The following is an 18,826-nucleotide window of genomic DNA, read 5'->3' as shown; positions in this document are numbered from 1 at the left end:
CTCCCGCGATTCTCCCAAGCGGCGGGAACGGCCCGGTCGAGTTTCGCGGGCCGCAGGCCGGAGAATCGCCAGAGATACCGAAAATGGCGATTCTCCGGCACCCCCGCTATTCCGAGGCCCGGATGGGCCGAGCGGCCAGGCCAAAACGGCTGGTTTCCCCCGACGTCGTCCACACTTGGTCGCTGCAGTCATGGGCGGTGCGTGAATGCTGGGGGGGCGGCCTGTGGGGGGGGGGGGGGGGGGGTGGGGGGGTGGGGTGGGGGGGGGATGGGATCCTGCACCGGGCTTTACCTGGAATGCGGGGTGGCCCGCGATCGGTGCCCACCGATCGTCGGGCCGTCCTCTCTGAAGGAGGACCTCCTTCCTTCCGCGGTCCCGCAAGATCCATCCCCCATCTTCTTGCGGGGCGGACTTAGAGAGGACGGCAACCACGCCTGCGCGGGTTGGCATGCGCGAATGATGCCCGTTATGCGGCGCCGGCCGCGTCATCTATGCGGCGCCGCTTTTACGCGGGCGACAAGGCCTGGCGCGTGTAGATGACGCGGCCCCGATCCTGGTCCATTGTCAGGGCCTGAATCGGTCGGGACCGGGGCCGTTCCGCGTCGTTGTGAACCTCGACGGCGTTCACGACGGCGCGGCCACTTCGGCGTGGGAGTGGAGAATCCCGCCCAATATGTTTTATTAATAATGTGGAAAGTGGATCCTGCAACATAAAACCTATGAGGGTGGCACGGTAGCACAGAGGTTAGCACTGTTGCTTCACAGCGCCAGGGTCCCAGGTTCGATTCCCGGCTTGGGTCACTGCTTGTGTGGATTCTGCACGTTCTCCCCCTGGCTGTGTGGGTTTCCTCCCACAAGTTCCGAAAGACGTGCTTGTTAGGTGAATTGAACATTCTGAATTCTCCCTCCGTGTACCCGAACAGGCGCCGGAATGTGGCTACTCGGGGTTTTTCACAGTAACTTCATTGTAGTGTTAATGTAAGCCAACTTGTGGCAATAAAGATTATTAAGTAGATAAACCAGCTGTGTGAAACTAAAACAAATTAAAAGCAGAGTAATTCAACATTAAGAAATAACATTTTGTTTATCTTTATAAACTGCTTGTGATCAAAAGTATAACTCAAAAGAGTATATAACTCAAAACAAGATAGTTGCAGTCACCAATTTCTAGATCTTATTTATTTTTGGCGATTTTATGTTGGTTGAGGTGAATAATAGTCCTGGGTTGACATCCCTTCACTCTACAGCAGGATCACAGCATGAGGCCACTCCTCCATCCCAACATTAGCTATCTTGTTGAGCCAACAACATTAAATTTAGAGATCTGAGCTGAAGCAAAACATTTTCATCTAATTAAGAGGGGATCCTTGAATTATGTCATTGATATCTTAATTTCAAAAACTTACGTCTGCGCACACTTTGTAAAACCATACTCATATTGCCATGGTACAAATGAGGAAAATGATGGAATACACTCCACTTTTCTGGATCTAAAAACATTCCTTGATGTTTTTTAACAACAGAACAGCATTCCCTTCCCTCACTCACCAAGTTTTCACCAAATTAAGGGAATGCAAAGCATATTAATACAACTTTTCTTCATAATTTAATCCTTTAAGCCCAATATTCTTACAAAACTGTTTTACTCGCTCAAAAGACCAATACATCCTTCTTGAGATGCAGTGTGCTCTCCCTGAAGGAAAAAACTGTTCAAAATTGTCAAATCCCAGTAAAAATCAGTAATACAAGCACCAGCAATATTGGAGTTCCATTTTAAGGTGTACATGATCATTTCAGACAGGTTTTACTGGTATCCTTAATTTCCAAATCCAGTGTTTTTTCCTGACTCACACGGAGCCTCTACAGTCTGTGGGCACGGTAGCACAGTGGTTAGCACTGTTGCTTCACAGCACCAGGGTCCCAGGGTCAATTCCCGGCTTGGGTCACTGTCTGAGCGGAGTCTGCATGTTCTTCCCCTGTCTGCGTGGGTTTCCTCCGAGTGTTCCGGTTTCCTCCCACAAGTCCGGAAAGACGTGATGTAAGGTAATTTGGACATTCTGAATTCTCCCTCAGTGTACCCGAACAGGCGCCGGAATGTGGAGACTAGGGGCTTTTCACAGTAACTTCATTGCAGTGTTCTAAACAGCTGGCTTGTAATGCAGAACAAAGCCAGTAGCGCGGGTTCAATTCCCTTACCGGCCTCCCCGAACAGGCGCCGAAATGTGGCGACTAGGGGCTTTTCACAGTAACTTCATTGAAGCCTACTTGTGACAATAAGTGATGTAAGCCTACTTGTGACGATAATAAAGCTGATTATTATTAGTAGTAGTAGCTGGCTCCTCAAAACAAAAAGCAACTGGAGACCACGCTCTACAGTCATCTGAAGTGTCCTCCGTGGAAGCTCAGCACTATTCGGGCTAAATCTTCCCAAAAGGGCACAAAGTCCTCGATCGAGCGTGTTTGGCCGGATGTTTACCGGCACTCGCGGTGCTGAGAATCACATGGCTAATCAATGCGACTCGTTTTGAATCAGGGGCCTGAACAGGGAACGCACGATACAGGCCACACATTGCCCCGGGGGAGCTCCGCTCGCTGGAACTACCCGTTGGAGCGAGAGATTGGGATGCCATTTTTAACTGGCATCCTAATCTCCGAGGCCCCAAAATGACTTCCTGTACTCCCCCACCCCCAGCCCAAACACAAAATGGGATGCAACATGGGAGGGTTCCCTCCACCGCACCGTCCAACACTCACACCAGTCAACCTTGGGCCGATCGCGTGCGTGCAGAAAATACCAGCTTGGTAGTACCAACCTGGCACTGTCAAGGTGCCCAGGTGGCACTGCCAGGGCTAGGTTGGCACTGCCAAGATGACAAGCTGGCATTTATGCACCTGCATGATCGGACCCGTGTTGCCCAGTGTGGGTGTTGGGAGGTGCGTTGGGGGGGGGGCAGGGCACCCTCTCATGTTGCATTCGGGCTGGGGGGAGGGCGGAGATTTTTGTATGTGGGCCTCAGAGATTAGGATGCCATTTAAAAATGGCATCCCGATCACGCGCTACAACGGGAGTTCCGGCGAGCAGAGCTCCTCATTGTAAAAAATGGGGCTATGTGCAACCTCGGCTATGCATTCACCGTTTAGGACCCTTATTCAAGGCGAGTCCTGTTAAATAGCCATGTGTTTCTCGGCACTGCAAGTGCCGGGGAACACACAGCTAAACACAACTCGCTCGGGAACTTTGTTCCCTTTTGGGAAGATCGCGCCCTATGTTTATCAAGTTCATCATGACAATCAATCTTTATGGCATTGCCTTCTTTCAAACTACTCCTGCTGTCATCAGTAACAGGGGCTGGTTTGGCGCACTGGGCTAAATCGCTGGCTTTTAAAAGCAGACCAAGGCAGGCCAGAAGCACGGTTCAATTCCCATACCAGCCTCCCCGAACAGGCGCCGGAATGTGGCGACAAGGGGCTTGTCACAGTAACTTCACTGAAGCCTACTCGTGACAATAAGCGATTTTCATTTCATTTCATGACAACTTACACACCACTGCATTTGGGATGCCACCGGGGCATTCCAACTAAAAGGGACACTTACATCTTCTTCCCCATAGTTGTTGATTCAAATAACTCTGATGTGTGCCACAGACACTTATAGGTCAACCAATCTAATAAAACAGCACTAGGCTTTACCCGCATGTCAGGGTACAAGATGAAATAACTCACCCACGTTGCCTTGTATGTTCCATGGTGTCTTTCTCAATTATGAGAAATTCTATATCCTCAATGTGCAGTTGCTTTGCAACCATAGGCATTACATCATATAGATCTGTGCCCAGCATCCTGATTGCATTTAAGACTCTGTAATAACGCTCCCGAGACCCATGCAGACACTCCAATTGATCTCCCCATGGGACTCGCGAAATACGAGACTCGTGGAATATGAGATCCCTGCTAATGGGCGGAGGTCCATCAGCTGGGGCTCGTAGAAATCACCTCATAAAAGCCGGCCTGGACTGAATAGTCTTGTGACTCTCATTTGAAACTTTGGAGCTGTAAGTTGCGTTTCTGCCTTTACTTTTGTTGTTGTCACATTAAACTTATTTTGGATTTACCTTCTTGGGCCTCCTGAGCTATTATAGGCTCATTCATCTTCTGGCAGTCCACTGTGCAGCCCTTATTCCAGTCAGGCCTTCAGGTTACATACTGGGAAACAAAGGCTATTCCATTGAGACATAGTTCATGACTCCTATATGGAAACAAGGCAAAGCTGCTGGGCTGGCCAACAACTTGAGCCACGCTGCTACCAATTACATCATTGAAGAAATAATTGTCATGATTAAGCAACAGTTCTGCTGTGTGGACTTTTCCTGTGGAGGTCTGCAGCGAACCCCTGAGTAGGTGTCCAGATGAGATCATCTGCTGAATGTCCCATAGCTTTGCAATTATGAGGGATCAGTCCTGAGCACAACCTGGAAGCAAGAGGTATGGCGGGAGAAGTAGAAGTACAGGCATCAATCACAAGTACCCGTACTTGCTAGAGTTCTCAAAGGAGCAGCTAATTGAGAAGCACTTAACTTGAACCATCCCTCCCATTTCCAATTTACCAAAAGTTCCACAATCCTTAGTAACATCTCCAATTGCCTTCTTTCAGTTCAGCTGGATCCTGATCTTGCTTGACTACAAACACCATCATCAAATCTAGAACAAAATTTTTTTTTTATTGAACAATGAAGCAGGAGCAAAATGCAAAAAATATGGGAACGTCCTGTGCCCTGAATATTATAATTTTCACAGGTGCTAGCTTACAAAGCACATAGGGACTAAAAACTGATTTCATGACACTGTATTTATGTGCATCAGAAATGCCCAATTTCTGGTCCTCCAAACAGGTAGGTAAAAATCAATAGTGTGAGTAGCTCTGGCTGCACACCTACTACCAGCTTTGCAGCACAAATATGGAAGCTGCCTGGAGCAACACAAACAGGTGCATGCAATCCCCACCCTATTCCCTTCGTACCCATTTCCTGGTGCAATGAAATTACTAGGTCTATGATTCAATTCCAAGATATGGACAAGTATACACTATTTTGTCATGCATTTTTAGAGGGAAACATTCTTCATTCCCATCGTGTATTATATTGAAATGCTTCCAAGATTTCAAATCTCAACATAATCTGGTTTACTGATGATACTTCTTTGCTATTGCTTTTGCTATTTGCTTCACATCAAATATTAAAAGTTGCCATAAAATTATTTATCCAACATTGTATGTGTTGCTCGTTTTAGCCTTAGTTTAATTGCTCTTGTTCTATCACCTTTGCTCGAGTCGCCAGGTATCTTTCTGATACCGCCACGTGGTTCAAGTCCGAGTAATGATCAATAATCCAACACACCGCTTAGTAAGAGTTAAATTAACGCACATTTATTATATACAGCAATCAATACTTATACATTAATTCTACTTCTAAGCTACTTCCTACAACTAACAGGCCAATACTTAACTTTGGAAATGGCCCACCAGGTCAGGGAAACGAATGGCCTTTCGTATGGGTTCTGAGCCCGCGGGATTCAAAGCGGGTACAGGTCGAAAGTCAGGAGTGCCTATCTCGTAGCGAGCGTTGGAGTAAGACTTACAGTTCTTGCGGCTGTTGTAGAAGGTCAGCAGAAGGGTCTCGAAGGGTGCGGAGAGGAGAAGAGAGGAGAAGAAGGGTCGATTTGAACTTGGCTCCTATTCTTATAGTCCCCAGGAGCTTCCCACCTCTCGGGGCAGACCTTGTACCTGGTTCCAAGTGATTGGACTTGGTCCCAATCACTTGGTTCGATATTCTCCAATGCTGGAGCGATTCCTTGATCGATGGGCGGTTTCGAGGTGGTCATTCACCTCTCTTTGTGTAAGCTCCTGCTGGCGCCGAAAAGTCTGGGTTGGCTTTGTGTGTCTAATTTGTAGCATATTGTTCCCGGGGATTGCTAATTAGTATGCAGATGGCTGGTGTGTTGTTGTGTTGATGGCTGCTGGTATCGATTCTGTCTGGCCTCCCCAGAGGCGAATACACAGTTTTGCCTGCAGCTGCCTGTTTGAGTCCTGTTGGCTGATTTTCCCATCAACCTCTTCCGTTCGCCATTTTAAATCGGGGTTTGGCCATTCTAATCGGGAGTTAGCCATTTTACATGGCTACATATGACATTGAAAAATTTGCAATTTCAAAGTTATATTTAATATTAGGTTAATAGAAACATTTGAGACTTTAAAGTGGGAAAGATGACAGGGAATGTATTCAGTCCTATCCAATGAGGATGGAAGTCTCTAGGTGCTTGGAGACACCATTAGTTTGAGAACCAGCTTCCCCATCGAAGTAGATATGCCACATTGGATCTTTACTCCCATCAAAATGGGTATTCAATCAGTCCTGAAATGTTTCAAGCAGCCAACTCCAATACAAAATGATAAGCTTCCACGAGGGAAATATTTTGTCATTTTGTTTGCCAAGGTAACTCACCTATTTTAATCCAATTACCTATCCATTCTTTATATTGCTCAATAAACGTATTACCAGGTAAGCATAAACATCTGAATGTTTTTGTTTTACTGTATGCTGCTCAGCCAAGTCAATTACTCTTAATCTTCTCTTATAAATCCAATTTTAAGGGATCTTGGGGTGAATATACAGTTTATTAGAGAAAAGGTGAAGCAATAGGTTAGCATACAATTCTATTAACTCTGGAGCCTCGATTTGAATCCAGGCCATTAGTCAGATAAAAGTTTTTCATTTTCATATAAAATGCAAAGGTCCAACTCATACAGTGGGGTGATATTGATATCAGAGCTTTTTCTATGAGCTTTTTCTCTGAAACTAAGGTGGTATACTTGACTTGGGAATTCTTAAGAGGCTGTTTCCTGTCTTGTCCTGCTTGTGGCATCTACGATCAGGAGATCTACTATCATGGTCCAACACTGGTTCCAAAAAATGCAAAATGGTCCTCTCTGCACCCATGTCATTAATCTTGATAAACTGTATATTTACCCTTAAATCTCTTAAAATTGGATTTATAAGAGAAGATTTTTATTCCGTGGATCAAAAATTTGCAACCAATGTTGTGATGTAACATGAAATTTTATATTAGGAATGAATTGCGTGGCAGCACGGTGGCGCAGTGGGTTAGCCCTGCTGCCTCGCGGTGCCAAGGTCCCAGGTACGGTCCCGGCTCTGGGTCACTGTCCGTGTGGAGTTTGCACGTTCTCCCTGTGTTTGCGTGGGTTTTGCCCCCACAACCCAAAGATGTGCAGGCTAGGTGGATTGGCCACACTAAATTGCCCCTTAATTGGAAAAAATGAATTGGATATTCTAGATTTAAAAAAAAAAAATTTTTTTTTTTAAAAGGAATTAATTCCACATCAATACTCACAGGAAAATCAATTGATCTCTTCATCAGGAGCTCTCTGTCCATCCCAGGATAGCCTGGTGTCAGCCTGTGACCAGGATAAAGAAATTCTCTGGTGTTCTGCTCATAGATAGCCAGTGTTTCACCCACTGCAAAGAAATATTTCAAAGCCATCAGGTCTTAAAGCTCGTAATCCTATTTCAGCACCATAACAAATGGCAGAATGGTGCTACTAATGCAATGCAGAGTAAAGCACCTGATTCATTTAGAGTTTCTAGGATCAGACAATAATGTTGCCAGATGTTGACAAGTGCAGCATGGTGGTTATCACTGCTGCCCACAGCGTAAGGAATTTGGGTTCAATTCTGGCTTTGGTTGCCTATGCGGAATTTGTATGTTCTCCCCATGTCTGCGTGGGTTTCCTCCGGGTGCTCTGGTTTCCTCCCACAGTTCAAAGATGTGCAGGTTGGGTGGATTGGCCATGATCAATGGGGTTAAGGTGGGGGAGTGCGCCTAGGTAGAGTACTCTTTCGGAGGGCCGGTGCAGTCTCAATGGGCTGAATGGCCTCCTTCTACACTGTAGGGATTCTATGGATATCCACACCAGCACCAGAGTGGTCACTTGATAGGAAGTTGGAATGTTCAATGGTGGACATTTAATTAGGGACACAACCAGCCTGGTCTCTTTTCTCTTGAAAAACAAAGGCTGAAGCATGGCATAATAGAATTCTTAAAATTATGAAAGGTTTTGATGTTAAGGTAGGAAATAGTGAACAGCCAAGTAATGTTTAGGTTAATATTTGCAGGTTAATTGGTTAAGCACATCACTGAATGTTTATAATGGGGAAACAGGTGTGCTGGTGGTTGGAGTTTGGGAATAAAGCTCTGTATATAAGTCTTTATTACCAACTAGCCACTGGACTTCAACAGAGGTCGCAGAGGATGATTGCTGCTAGTAAATAAAAGATTGAAAACAAAGCTTTCTTCAAACAGAAGAGTGGTTTGGAGTAACTTTGGAAAATGGCTGAATCACAATAGAGTGTCGAGGTATGATTACTCACCAATGTTTTCTGAGACTAAGCAATGGAAGAATGAAGTAACAATGAGGACACTGGTTATGTCCTTGCCGCAGAGAAAACAAGGAATGAATGGCCTTGGCACTTTCGATACCATACAAAAGCAAAATAAGATACCAAGTATTTTCAGAGTTTGAGCCTGAGCATTTGAACACGAATGAAAGTCTGGAGACACTATTAGATTTTATGGATAAGGTTTATTTATTAATTGCTACCGGGGTGTGGTCAGAATTTTGACAAATTTTAAAAGTTGGAGGATAATTCCATAGATTACATAATGGAATTTCGTCGACTATAGATGCAAGATCCCAAAATTCCCCAATTGGTGCTGGCATTTAAGTTATTTGACTGTGCTAAAGTAGTGCATGTGGATAGATTTCTAGTTCCTTAATTGTTCAATGTTGAGTAGCAGATGCATGTCTACTGTATATGGAATAGACTGGCTAAAATGCTACCAGACTCCTCCAGTAATAATGATTAGAACAAGGTTATGGAATTTGAGAGTTCCACGAGTTTCAGATTTAGAAATAACACACTGAAATCTTCAAAAATAGTTATTCCCTGCAAGATAGCCGGTGTCAATCATTTTATCAGCACAGATGTAGTGTCCAAAGAAGTACTGTTAATATTAAGCAGGTCATGGCAAAAGCACAAATGAAACTGGACATGGAAAACGACAGGGCCGTTGTATTTGGAAAGCCTATGAATCACCAATTTACACAGTCTGGACACTATTGTATTCCTTTAAAGAAACTTAACTTTTCTATTATGGAAATTAAGAAAGGGTTATAGGAATTTAGAGGACTAAACGTTTATCAGGATAAAGTATCATCGGCAATTTGCCCATCCATCTTTCTAAGGGCTGGATTCTCCATTTGTGAGATAATGTTCTCCCGCAGGAGCTGAACCGCTTCTGGTTCATGTTGGTGCTAGGAGTGGCACTTCGAAGCGATTCACTTTCCCTTGCGGTGCAAATCTATGTATGAAATTAAAATCGCTTATTGTCACAAGTAGGCTTCAAATGAAGTTACTGTGAAGAGCCCCTAGTCGCCACATTCCGGCGCCTGTTCGGGGAGGCTGGTACGGGAATTGAACCGTGCTGCTGGCCTGCCTTGGTCTGCTTTCAAAGCCAGCGATTTAGCCTTGTGCTAAACCAGCCCCTTGGGGGGTGACCAAGGATTTCCTATGGTAGGGATCACAAGGGTTTCCGTTACGAATCCCGTTATCGGGCCGCTATTTTGAGCGGATGGATAGTGAGATCTGGCAACTGGCTCCCTTTCCCCCGCAAAGCATATCCATCCCCCTCGCTGACAAGTAGAGGCACCCTCCCCGTCCCCTACCGTGGGAAATCCTTGGTCATCCCGCTCACAGCATGCGCACATGAGTGTTACCCGACCCCCCCCCATATCTATCTCCCATCAGAGACATCTTCATCAGAGACCCCCACCAGACTCCTCCCAGACTTATAAACTGCAAGTTTATAAACATATAGTTATGACTGACAGCTCTTGATCACATCAAAAGCAGCTAAGTGCTTTCTGTTGAGAAAATGAGGACGTGAAAGCACTTAACTCCTGGATGTTTATAAACTTTGTGGCTAGGTTCAAAGCAGTCTACTTGAGATATATTCAAATGTGAAGTGAAATGAAATTAAACAATCCAGATGTCTGGTTGTCTGCAACCTGCCAATTATAGCCTACTAAAAGTTTTTTCTCTTTTAAGTGAATAAAAGTTTTGCAAATCAAAGGATCTAAAGGGGTTTAAAGCCTTGTGATCTGGTTTTGGCTTTCTATGAAGTAACAACTGCTGCTTTCTAGATATCTGTCTGAGGCAGCAGGTGTAAGGGACAGGTGAGTGAAAAAGCCATTAAGTTTTTTTCTATTTCTGTCTGGGCTGCTCTTAGCTTCCAAGCAGGGGTGACTGTTGGGGGGGGGGGGGGTCTCTGTTATGGGAAAGCCATATTGGGGGATTCTCTGGTGTGAAGGGGTTCACTGGTTATAAGGGGGGGGGGGTTCTCTGATATGGGGATGTTCTCCACAATGGGGGGGTTCTCTGATATGAAGGAGTTCTCTGATATGGCGGGTCTGATGTGGTAGGTAGGATTTGCATTGTGGGAGGGGCGGTGACCCTCAGATGGACTTTGGGGGTACATACCTTAAATTCGTATCCCCTTGGCCCTCCACAAGATCCACCGCATCAGGGCCATTCTGGAAAATATTTGCACCAGTCTACGTCCACATGTCCGGCCCAGAAGACCAGAGGCATGGAGAATCTGGTGTCCAGCCTGTTAATAGGATGCAAGCGGGTTTAATTGACCCATTTGCATCCTCCTGCTGGAGTGGGGCGCGAACCTCAATGCCACTGTTATGCGGAGAACCAGAGCATCGGAACGGGATCGGTGCGCGATTATTTCCCCAATGCAAAATTCTCCACCGCATCAGGAACTCTGCTATTGGCGGCAGAGAATCCAGCCCCGAAGGTTCAAAATTTTGCTAAAATATGCAAGTATAAAGGATGAAGAGTACACTAAACTTGGTGATAAGTGATAGCTGTGATATATGTAAGAATTATGGAAGGACACCATCGCGATTCATAAGTGAGTCTACCCTTCGCAAGGGATTTTAATGAAGTGGCTATGGATTTAAAGTTGGGGGCAAAGAAAAAACATTTTCATTTAACATTTCATAGAATTGGTAACTTGGTTTAGTGAGTCGACAATAATCCACAGTAAAGAAAATAATATAATTGTGGATAAGGTCATGTAAAAGTAGATAGGGACCGAATGAGAGCCACTGGCAAAATATATCCATGATATTGGGCATAGAAGTTTAAGGAGGGAATTCCACACAACCACCAATGGTGCCTCGTTCAAAGGCACAGTGCCTGATCAAAGGACTGGCATTGGGAAGGGGGCCTCTGCTGAGAGCCATACCCCTGCCCCACCACCAACCCCCACCTCCCCCCAGAATTCCCATCCCGCCTTCACTCACCTTTGGTCTGATTTCCCTCAGCAATCCTCGATCTCTTATGGGTGCATCACTGGAAGATAACTCCACTTCCCTGGAGGACAGGCAGGATTTTCGTCCTCTGGGTCCTTGATCCTGGGGAAAAGGCCCGTCACTTAAGTACTTTGTGGGCACTTAATTCGATGGGCCTTCCTAAAATGAAGCAACGCAGGGCTCTCACCAGTTCTCCAGTGGGTAGGAGAGATGCCTGTTTCCTGCGTTAAATACTGCCCAATATGATGAAGGCTGTGACATTCACTTTGCAGGAGTGCCACACCCAAGAGTAGTCAGTGGATAAGTATAGAGTTTATCAGGTTTTGTATTTTTGTTTTGTCTCTATTTTTATTTTGATCCTTAAATTCCCCTCCTTAATTACTTTCTGGGATATGGTTCCACAGATAGCAATTGCCTTTTAATTATCCCCTCAACCTGATGGTGTGTGAATCACAGATGCATCAGAATGTAGTCTAATCCTGTATTTTGCAAGGATTCACACAAGCCTGTCATTTTATAGCAATCAGGACTGAAAACCCATCTGATTTTGTCTTATTAATCTGGGGATTGAGATGCCAATGATAACATTACTACTGTTATTAGAGATCTTAGTCCAGACTGGGAAATTTCCAGATATCTTCCTGGTCCCGACTGCTCACCGAATCAATTGATAAACTCACTGAGGCACTCACTTAAGGTAGTTTAATTTTCCTTTTTCCATTTCAGGATTTATGTATGTGCTTTCCATCTTCCTTTCACTCCTAAGTATGAAGGAACCTGATGCATTTTAACAAAATAAAATGCCGTTAGCAATATGTGTCTGTGTTTCTATTCACATAATGCATTATTTCTTTTATTTTGTTCTGAGTTTATATAGTAGGGAGAAATGTGATCTTAAAATAAGCATCACATCACCTATGTATGTTAAAGGATAGTGGGGCTTTACTTGGTTCTAACAATCTTGCTAAAATGTATTCCCACTGTGCAAATAATAACTGACAAACATATCGATATTTTTGCAAATGTTGATGGTACCTGGTGGAGTCAGCTGTATCAATTCAAATTTTGTTGTATCCACTGTGAATAAAAGAACCATAATATCATATCAGTACTAATTAAATGATAAATGAGTGTTGCAAGTACAAATGCATGAATACCAAATATTATAGATGTATTGTTCTTACTTTCAAGCATGTCTGCAACATCCCCAGGATTCATGGCTTCTGGAAAGTTCTATATTTAGATAAACCAATAAAAAGGAAATCAACTACAAAGTAACAAAATTGCATATCACTTGGAAATAATCTTCCAATACCAGGAAACATTTAAAACCAATACCTAGTGATGATTCTTTAGAATTATGGATCCGGATTAATAGGCTGAGCTTTGGACTGAAATGGAGCTTGTTGAAATGGTCAACAGAAATAGTTTACCACTTAGGGGAGATAACTGCTGTATTTGTAAAAAAGCATTTTGGAATGAAGCGAACTCAAGGTAAGCACTAAATTATTAGAAATTTCAGATTTGGGGTGCATGGTGGCGCAGTTGTTAGCACTACTGCTGCCTACAGCTCTGAGGACCCGGATTTGATCCCGGCCCCGGGTCACTGTCTGTTTTGAGTTGCACATTCTCCCGTGTCTGTGTGGGTTTCATCCCCACAACCAAAAGATGTGCAGGTTAAGTGAATTGGCCACACTAAATTGCCCCTCAATTGGAAAAAAAAACAATTGGGTACTCAAAATTTATTTATTAAAAATTCAGATTAGAGTTCCTTTGCTTAACCTTTTCCTAGGTTTGATCTTACAGCTGATCTCAATGATTTGTGACTTCTGTTTGCTGCGAAGGCTTCTACGAACAATGTTGTTCTTTGTTTTAAAAATATATATTTTTATTCAGATTTTTCATTGATATAATACACAATAATACAAAACAAAATAAAACACCAATACAAACATAATATACCCCTCCCACAACCTAACCCCTCCCCCAAAGCTTTGACATCGGGTCATCTGGACTCGAAACATGAGTTCTTTTCTCTCCCTACAGATGCTGCCAGACCTGTTGAGATTTTCCAGCATTTTCTCTTCTGGCATACATACCAGAAGTACTCCCTCCCTTCGATCCTGCGAGTGAAAGAACCCTCCCCGTTACAGAGATAGGTGGCGCCACGTGGAATATCAGGAAAATCCGTTTTGCAAATTGTGAACTTGTAAATATCTGAATAAGTGAGGCTGTGAAAGCCTGATCTTTGGACTGGCGAACCACCCCTCCAGAAACAAATCACCCACTCTACTGTAAGGATCTTCCTGTTAATTAAATAGAATTTACAGTGCAGAAGGAGGCCATTCGGCCCATTGAGTCTGCACTGGCCCTTGGAAAGAGCACCCTACCCAAGCCCACACCTCCACCCAATTCCCGTAACCCAGTAACCCCACCCCACCTTTGGGATACGAAGAGCAATTTAGCATGGCCAATCCACCTAACCTGCACATCTTTGGACTGTGGGAGGAAACCGGAGCACCCAAAGAAAACCCACGTAGACACGGGGAGAATGTGCAGGCTCCGCACAGACAGTGACCCAAGCCAGGAATCGAACCTGGGACCCTGGAGCTGTGAAGCAAATGTGCTAACCACTATGCTACCATCTGTCTCTTGTTTTTGTTTTTAATTTCTGTTATTCTGCTATTTAAATTTTTGTACCTGGACAATTAATGGGACCTAGGAGCAGGAGTAGGCAATTTAGCCTCCCGCACCTAAACACCCTCAATGTCATCATGGCTGATCCCATCCTGGCCTCAACTCCACTTTCTTGCCCGTTCTCCATAACCCCTCAACCCATTACCAATTAAAAATCTGTCTAACTCCTCCTTAAATTTACTCACTGTCTCTGCATCCACGGTACTCTGGGGTAGCTAATTCCACAGATTCACAACCCTTTGGGAGAAGCGTTTTTTCCTCAGATCGGTTTTAAGTTTGTTACCTCTTATTCTAGATTATGACCTCTCGTTTTAGAATGCCCCACAAGAGGAAGCATCTACTCCACATCTACTTTATCCATACCTTTTAGCATTTGTATACCGCAATTAGATATCCGCTCATTCTTCCAAACTCTAGAACGTATAGGCCTAAACTGTTCAATCTCTCCTCATGTGACAAACCCCTCATCTCTGGAATCAATCTAGTGAACCTCCTCTGAACTGCCTCCAATGCCACTACATCTTTCTTCGAAAAAGGGGACCAAAACTGTGCACAATATTCCAGTTGTGGTCTTACCAATGCCTTGTATAGTTGCAACAACACTTCCTTACCTTTATACTCAATTCCTTTAGCTAGAAATGCAAACATTCCATTTGCTTTCCTTATTATCTCCTGCACCTGCATGCTCATTTCCTGTGACTCATGCATGAGAACACCCAGATCCCTCTGCATCAGAGCACCCCAAAGTCTCTCTCAATTTAGATAAGTTGCCTTTCCATTTTTTTGATCAAAATGCATGACTTCACACTTATCCACATTAAACTCCATCTGCCACATTTTGGCTCACTCTCCGAACCTAGCTATATCCATTCGTAAGATTCTTATTTACTCATTGCAACTTACTGTCCCACCTACTTTTGTGTGTTCTGCAAATTTGGCTGTAGAGCCTTCTATCCCTGTATCCAAGTCGTTAATATAGATTGTAAATAGCTGGGGCCCAAGGACCTGTGGCATCCCATTAATTACATCTTGCCATCCAGAAAAAGACCCATTTATCCCGACTCTGTCTCCTGTCCGTCAGCCAGTGTTCGATCCAACCTAATAAGTTACCCATAATCCCATGTGATCTCACTTTGTGAATTAAGCTTCTGTGCGGCACCTTATCAAATGCCTTCCAGAAGTCCAGATATACTACATCTACAGGATGCCCATTTTCGACTTTGCTTGTTACATCTTCGAAGAACTCAAGCGAAGTAGTCAAACATGATTTGCCCTTCATAAAACCATGCTGACTCTGATGGATTGTGCTCTGGCTTTCTAAATGTCCTGATATTACATACTTGATAATTGATTCTAACAATTTACCAACAACAGATATTAAACTAACTGGTCCATAATTTCCCACATTCTGCCTCCCTCCTTTTTTGAATAAGGGCGTTGCGTTCGCATTTTTCCAATCCACTGGAACCTTTCCTGTCTCCATTGAATTTTGGAATATCATAACCAATGGGTCCACTAGCTTTGCCGCCAATTCCTTTGACACCCTAGAATGGAGGCCATCAGATCCTGGGGACTTGTCTGCCCTCAATCTCAAGAGTTTGTGAGTACTGTTATGGGCCAAATTATATCATGGAGTTTACCTGACCTACAACTTTTAATAGATTTTAGTTAAGAGGAGCACAAGGGCCTACTTTCCAGGTGTAATGCAACAGAGACCTAAAGTATTTTTAAACAAAACAATGTTTATTCTATGAATTCAGTAAACATTTTATAAACACACAATGAACATTTAATCTACGACCAACACAACTACCCCCCCACAGATACAGTGCTCTATATGTAATTAACAAATTAACCTTCCTTGTCTGAATTCAGCTTTTCAACTGCCTAAAACGAAAGTAAAAAACAAAGCCACAAATAGCTTCCAGCTCAAAAGGAAAGTCAAAGCCAGAGACAAAACCCAGCTCCACCCACACAATAACATCACTGCAGCTATTTGATAAATATACATTTCTTAACGTACACTCCCATGACAACTCCCCCCCAAGAAAAATAAATAAACCAACACCTTCAAGATGGTCTCATTTTTCACCTTTTCACTTTCCTTCAAGAAATATTGACAGTAAATATACTTTTTTTTAAAACAAAACAAAGCAAGCAAACATTTACAATAACATAGTCCATTTTAGTTCTTCTTCCTCCATCGAACCTTCTTCTCTTCATCACATTCGTGACAAAGCATTGGCTATCATGTTTTCTCATCCTGCCATATGTATTATTTTTAAATGAAATGGCTGTAACAATTAACTCCATCGAACAGCCTGGCATTGTTATTCCAGAATCGCTCCAAAAGTTTCAATGGATTATGATCAGTATATATAATTGTTTCAGACAAATTGCTGGTCACATAAATGTAAAAATGTTGCAAAGCCAACAGCAAGCTCAAAGTCTCCTTCTCAATCGTTGAATACTTCTTCTGGTGCTTATTCAATTTCTTTGAAAAATAACCAATAGGCCGCTCTATTCCTTCGTCGTCTTCTTGTAAGAGCACCGCGCCTACGCCAACATCACTCGCACCAACAGCCACTTTGAATGGTTTTGTGTAATTTAGGGTAGCCAAAACAGGAGCAGTGGTTAACACAGCCTTCATGCAGTCAAATGCCTGTTGACCCTCCATTGTCCACTGAAATTTGCTACGCTTCTTTAGCAAGTCCATCAGTGGAGCGACCACACTGCTAAAATTAGGCACAAATGTTCGGTAAAGTCCACTCATCCAAGAAATTGCATTATTTCCCTTCATGTCGAGGGTATTGGAAACTCCCCAATCACTTTTGTTCACACATCCCGTGGAACCATTCGTCCCTGTCTAATTGTATGGCCAAGGGACGTAACTTGGGCTTTTTCAAATTCACTTTTGGCTAGCTTTACAGCCTCCTGAAGTTGATCGAATAACTCTATCAGATGCTTCAAATGATCTTTCCGTGTATGACTAAAAATCACCAGATCGTCGATGTATACCACACAATTGGGTAATCCTGAAACAACTTTGTTAGTTAACCGTTAAAATGTGGCTGGGGCGTTTTTCATGCCAAATGGCATAACTTTGAATTGGTAGATACCATCTGGAGCTGAAATCTCTCCTTTGCCCTTTCGGATAAAGGTACCTGCCAGTAACCTTTAAGAAAATCCAGTTCGGAAATAAAAGCGGATTGTCCCACTTTCTCAGTCCTCCAAGCATGGGATAGGATAAGAGTCCGTTCTTGTAACTGCATTAACCTTTCTATAGTCCACACAAAACCGTTGGGTACCATCTGGGTTCGGTACCATCACTATGGGTGAGCTCCATTGGTTGCAACCCACTTCAATTATGCCATTTTTAAGCATACTTTCAATTTCTTTGTTAACCTGTGCCAATTTTAAAAGGTTAAGTCTATATGGATGTTGTTTAATTGGAACAGTATGTCCCACATCGACATCATGTATAGCCATTTTAGTGCTTCCCAACTTATCTCCACAAAGTTTCCCATGTGATATCAGTAACTCTTTCAGGTCAGTTCGCTTTTCCTCTGGAACGTAACTCAACAATTTATCCCAATTTTTAAGAACATCCTCGTTTTCCAATTTAATTTGAGGGATGTTAAATTCAAAGCCATCTGGATTTGGTTCTTCACTTTTGAGTTAGAATCATTAAAACCTCCTCCTTTTGCTCTCCTTCCCTTTCAAAGTACCTTTTAAGCATATTCACATGACACACACGGTGAGTTTTCCTTCTATCTGGCGTTCTTACCACATAATTCACGTCACTTAATTTCCTTTCAATCTGAGGTCCACAAAACCTTGCTTTTAAAGGTTCACCTACCACTGATAACAATACTGAAACTTTATCTCCACTGGCAAAACTACGAACTTTGGATTTCTTGTCCGCTACCCGTTTCATCACATTTTGTGCAACTTTCAAATGTTATCCAGCCAATTCCCGTGCTCTATTTAATCGTTCCCTGAAATTTGACACGTAATCCAATAATGTAAGTTCCGGCTGCTCACTCACCAATTTTTCCTCAATCAATTTAAGTGGTCCTCTTAGCTCATGATGAAAAATTAGTTCAAAAGGACTGAATTTGGTTGACTTATTAGGTGCATCCCTTTTTAAAAAATAAATTTAGAGTATCCAATTCATTTTTTCCAATTAAGAGGCAATTTAGCGTGGCCAATCCACCTACCCTGCACATCTTTGGGTTGTGGGGGCAAAACCCATGCAAACATGGGGAGAATGTGCAAACTCCACACGGACACTGACCCAGAGCCGGGATCGAACCTGGGACCCCGGCGCCGTAAGGCAGCAATGCTAACCATTGCGCCACCGTGCTGCCCTATTAGGTGCATCCCTAATAGCAGACAGTACGAATGGAATTCCTTTATCCCAATCCTCTGGATAATCATGAGAATAAGCCCTCAACATTGTCTTTAATGTCTGATGCCACCTTTCTAACGCTTCCTGCGGTTCTGGATGGTATGCAGTTGATTTAAATTGTTTTATTCCTGAGCTATCCATAACTTCTTTGAATAACCTCGAGGTAAAATTTGATCCTTGATCTGATTGTATTTCTGTGGATAGTCCATATCTAGTAAAGAATTTAAGTAACTCATCCACAATCTTTTTAGCTGTAATATTAC

At 43.3% G+C, this 18,826-nt stretch overlaps 1 protein-coding gene across 2 annotated transcripts in view; it reads right to left on the bottom strand.

Moving 5' to 3' along the window:
- The window catches only part of spata6 (spermatogenesis associated 6), a 164,481-nt gene that overhangs the window by 112,199 nt on the left and 33,456 nt on the right, over positions 1–18,826 (bottom strand). For both annotated transcript variants that reach the window (XM_072510930.1, XM_072510932.1), the window contains exons 3-5: positions 12,640–12,688; positions 12,491–12,532; positions 7,405–7,529 (exon numbers count right to left, since the gene is read on the bottom strand). In XM_072510930.1, the coding sequence (XP_072367031.1) occupies positions 7,405–7,529; positions 12,491–12,532; positions 12,640–12,688 (216 nt within the window). The remainder of the gene's footprint in view (positions 1–7,404; positions 7,530–12,490; positions 12,533–12,639; positions 12,689–18,826) is intronic.

The sequence above is a fragment of the Scyliorhinus torazame genome, chromosome 7 (genome assembly GCF_047496885.1).
Source record: "Scyliorhinus torazame isolate Kashiwa2021f chromosome 7, sScyTor2.1, whole genome shotgun sequence".
Classification (NCBI taxonomy): domain Eukaryota; kingdom Metazoa; phylum Chordata; class Chondrichthyes; order Carcharhiniformes; family Scyliorhinidae; genus Scyliorhinus; species Scyliorhinus torazame.
This window is presented reverse-complemented; position numbering and strand designations above follow the sequence as displayed.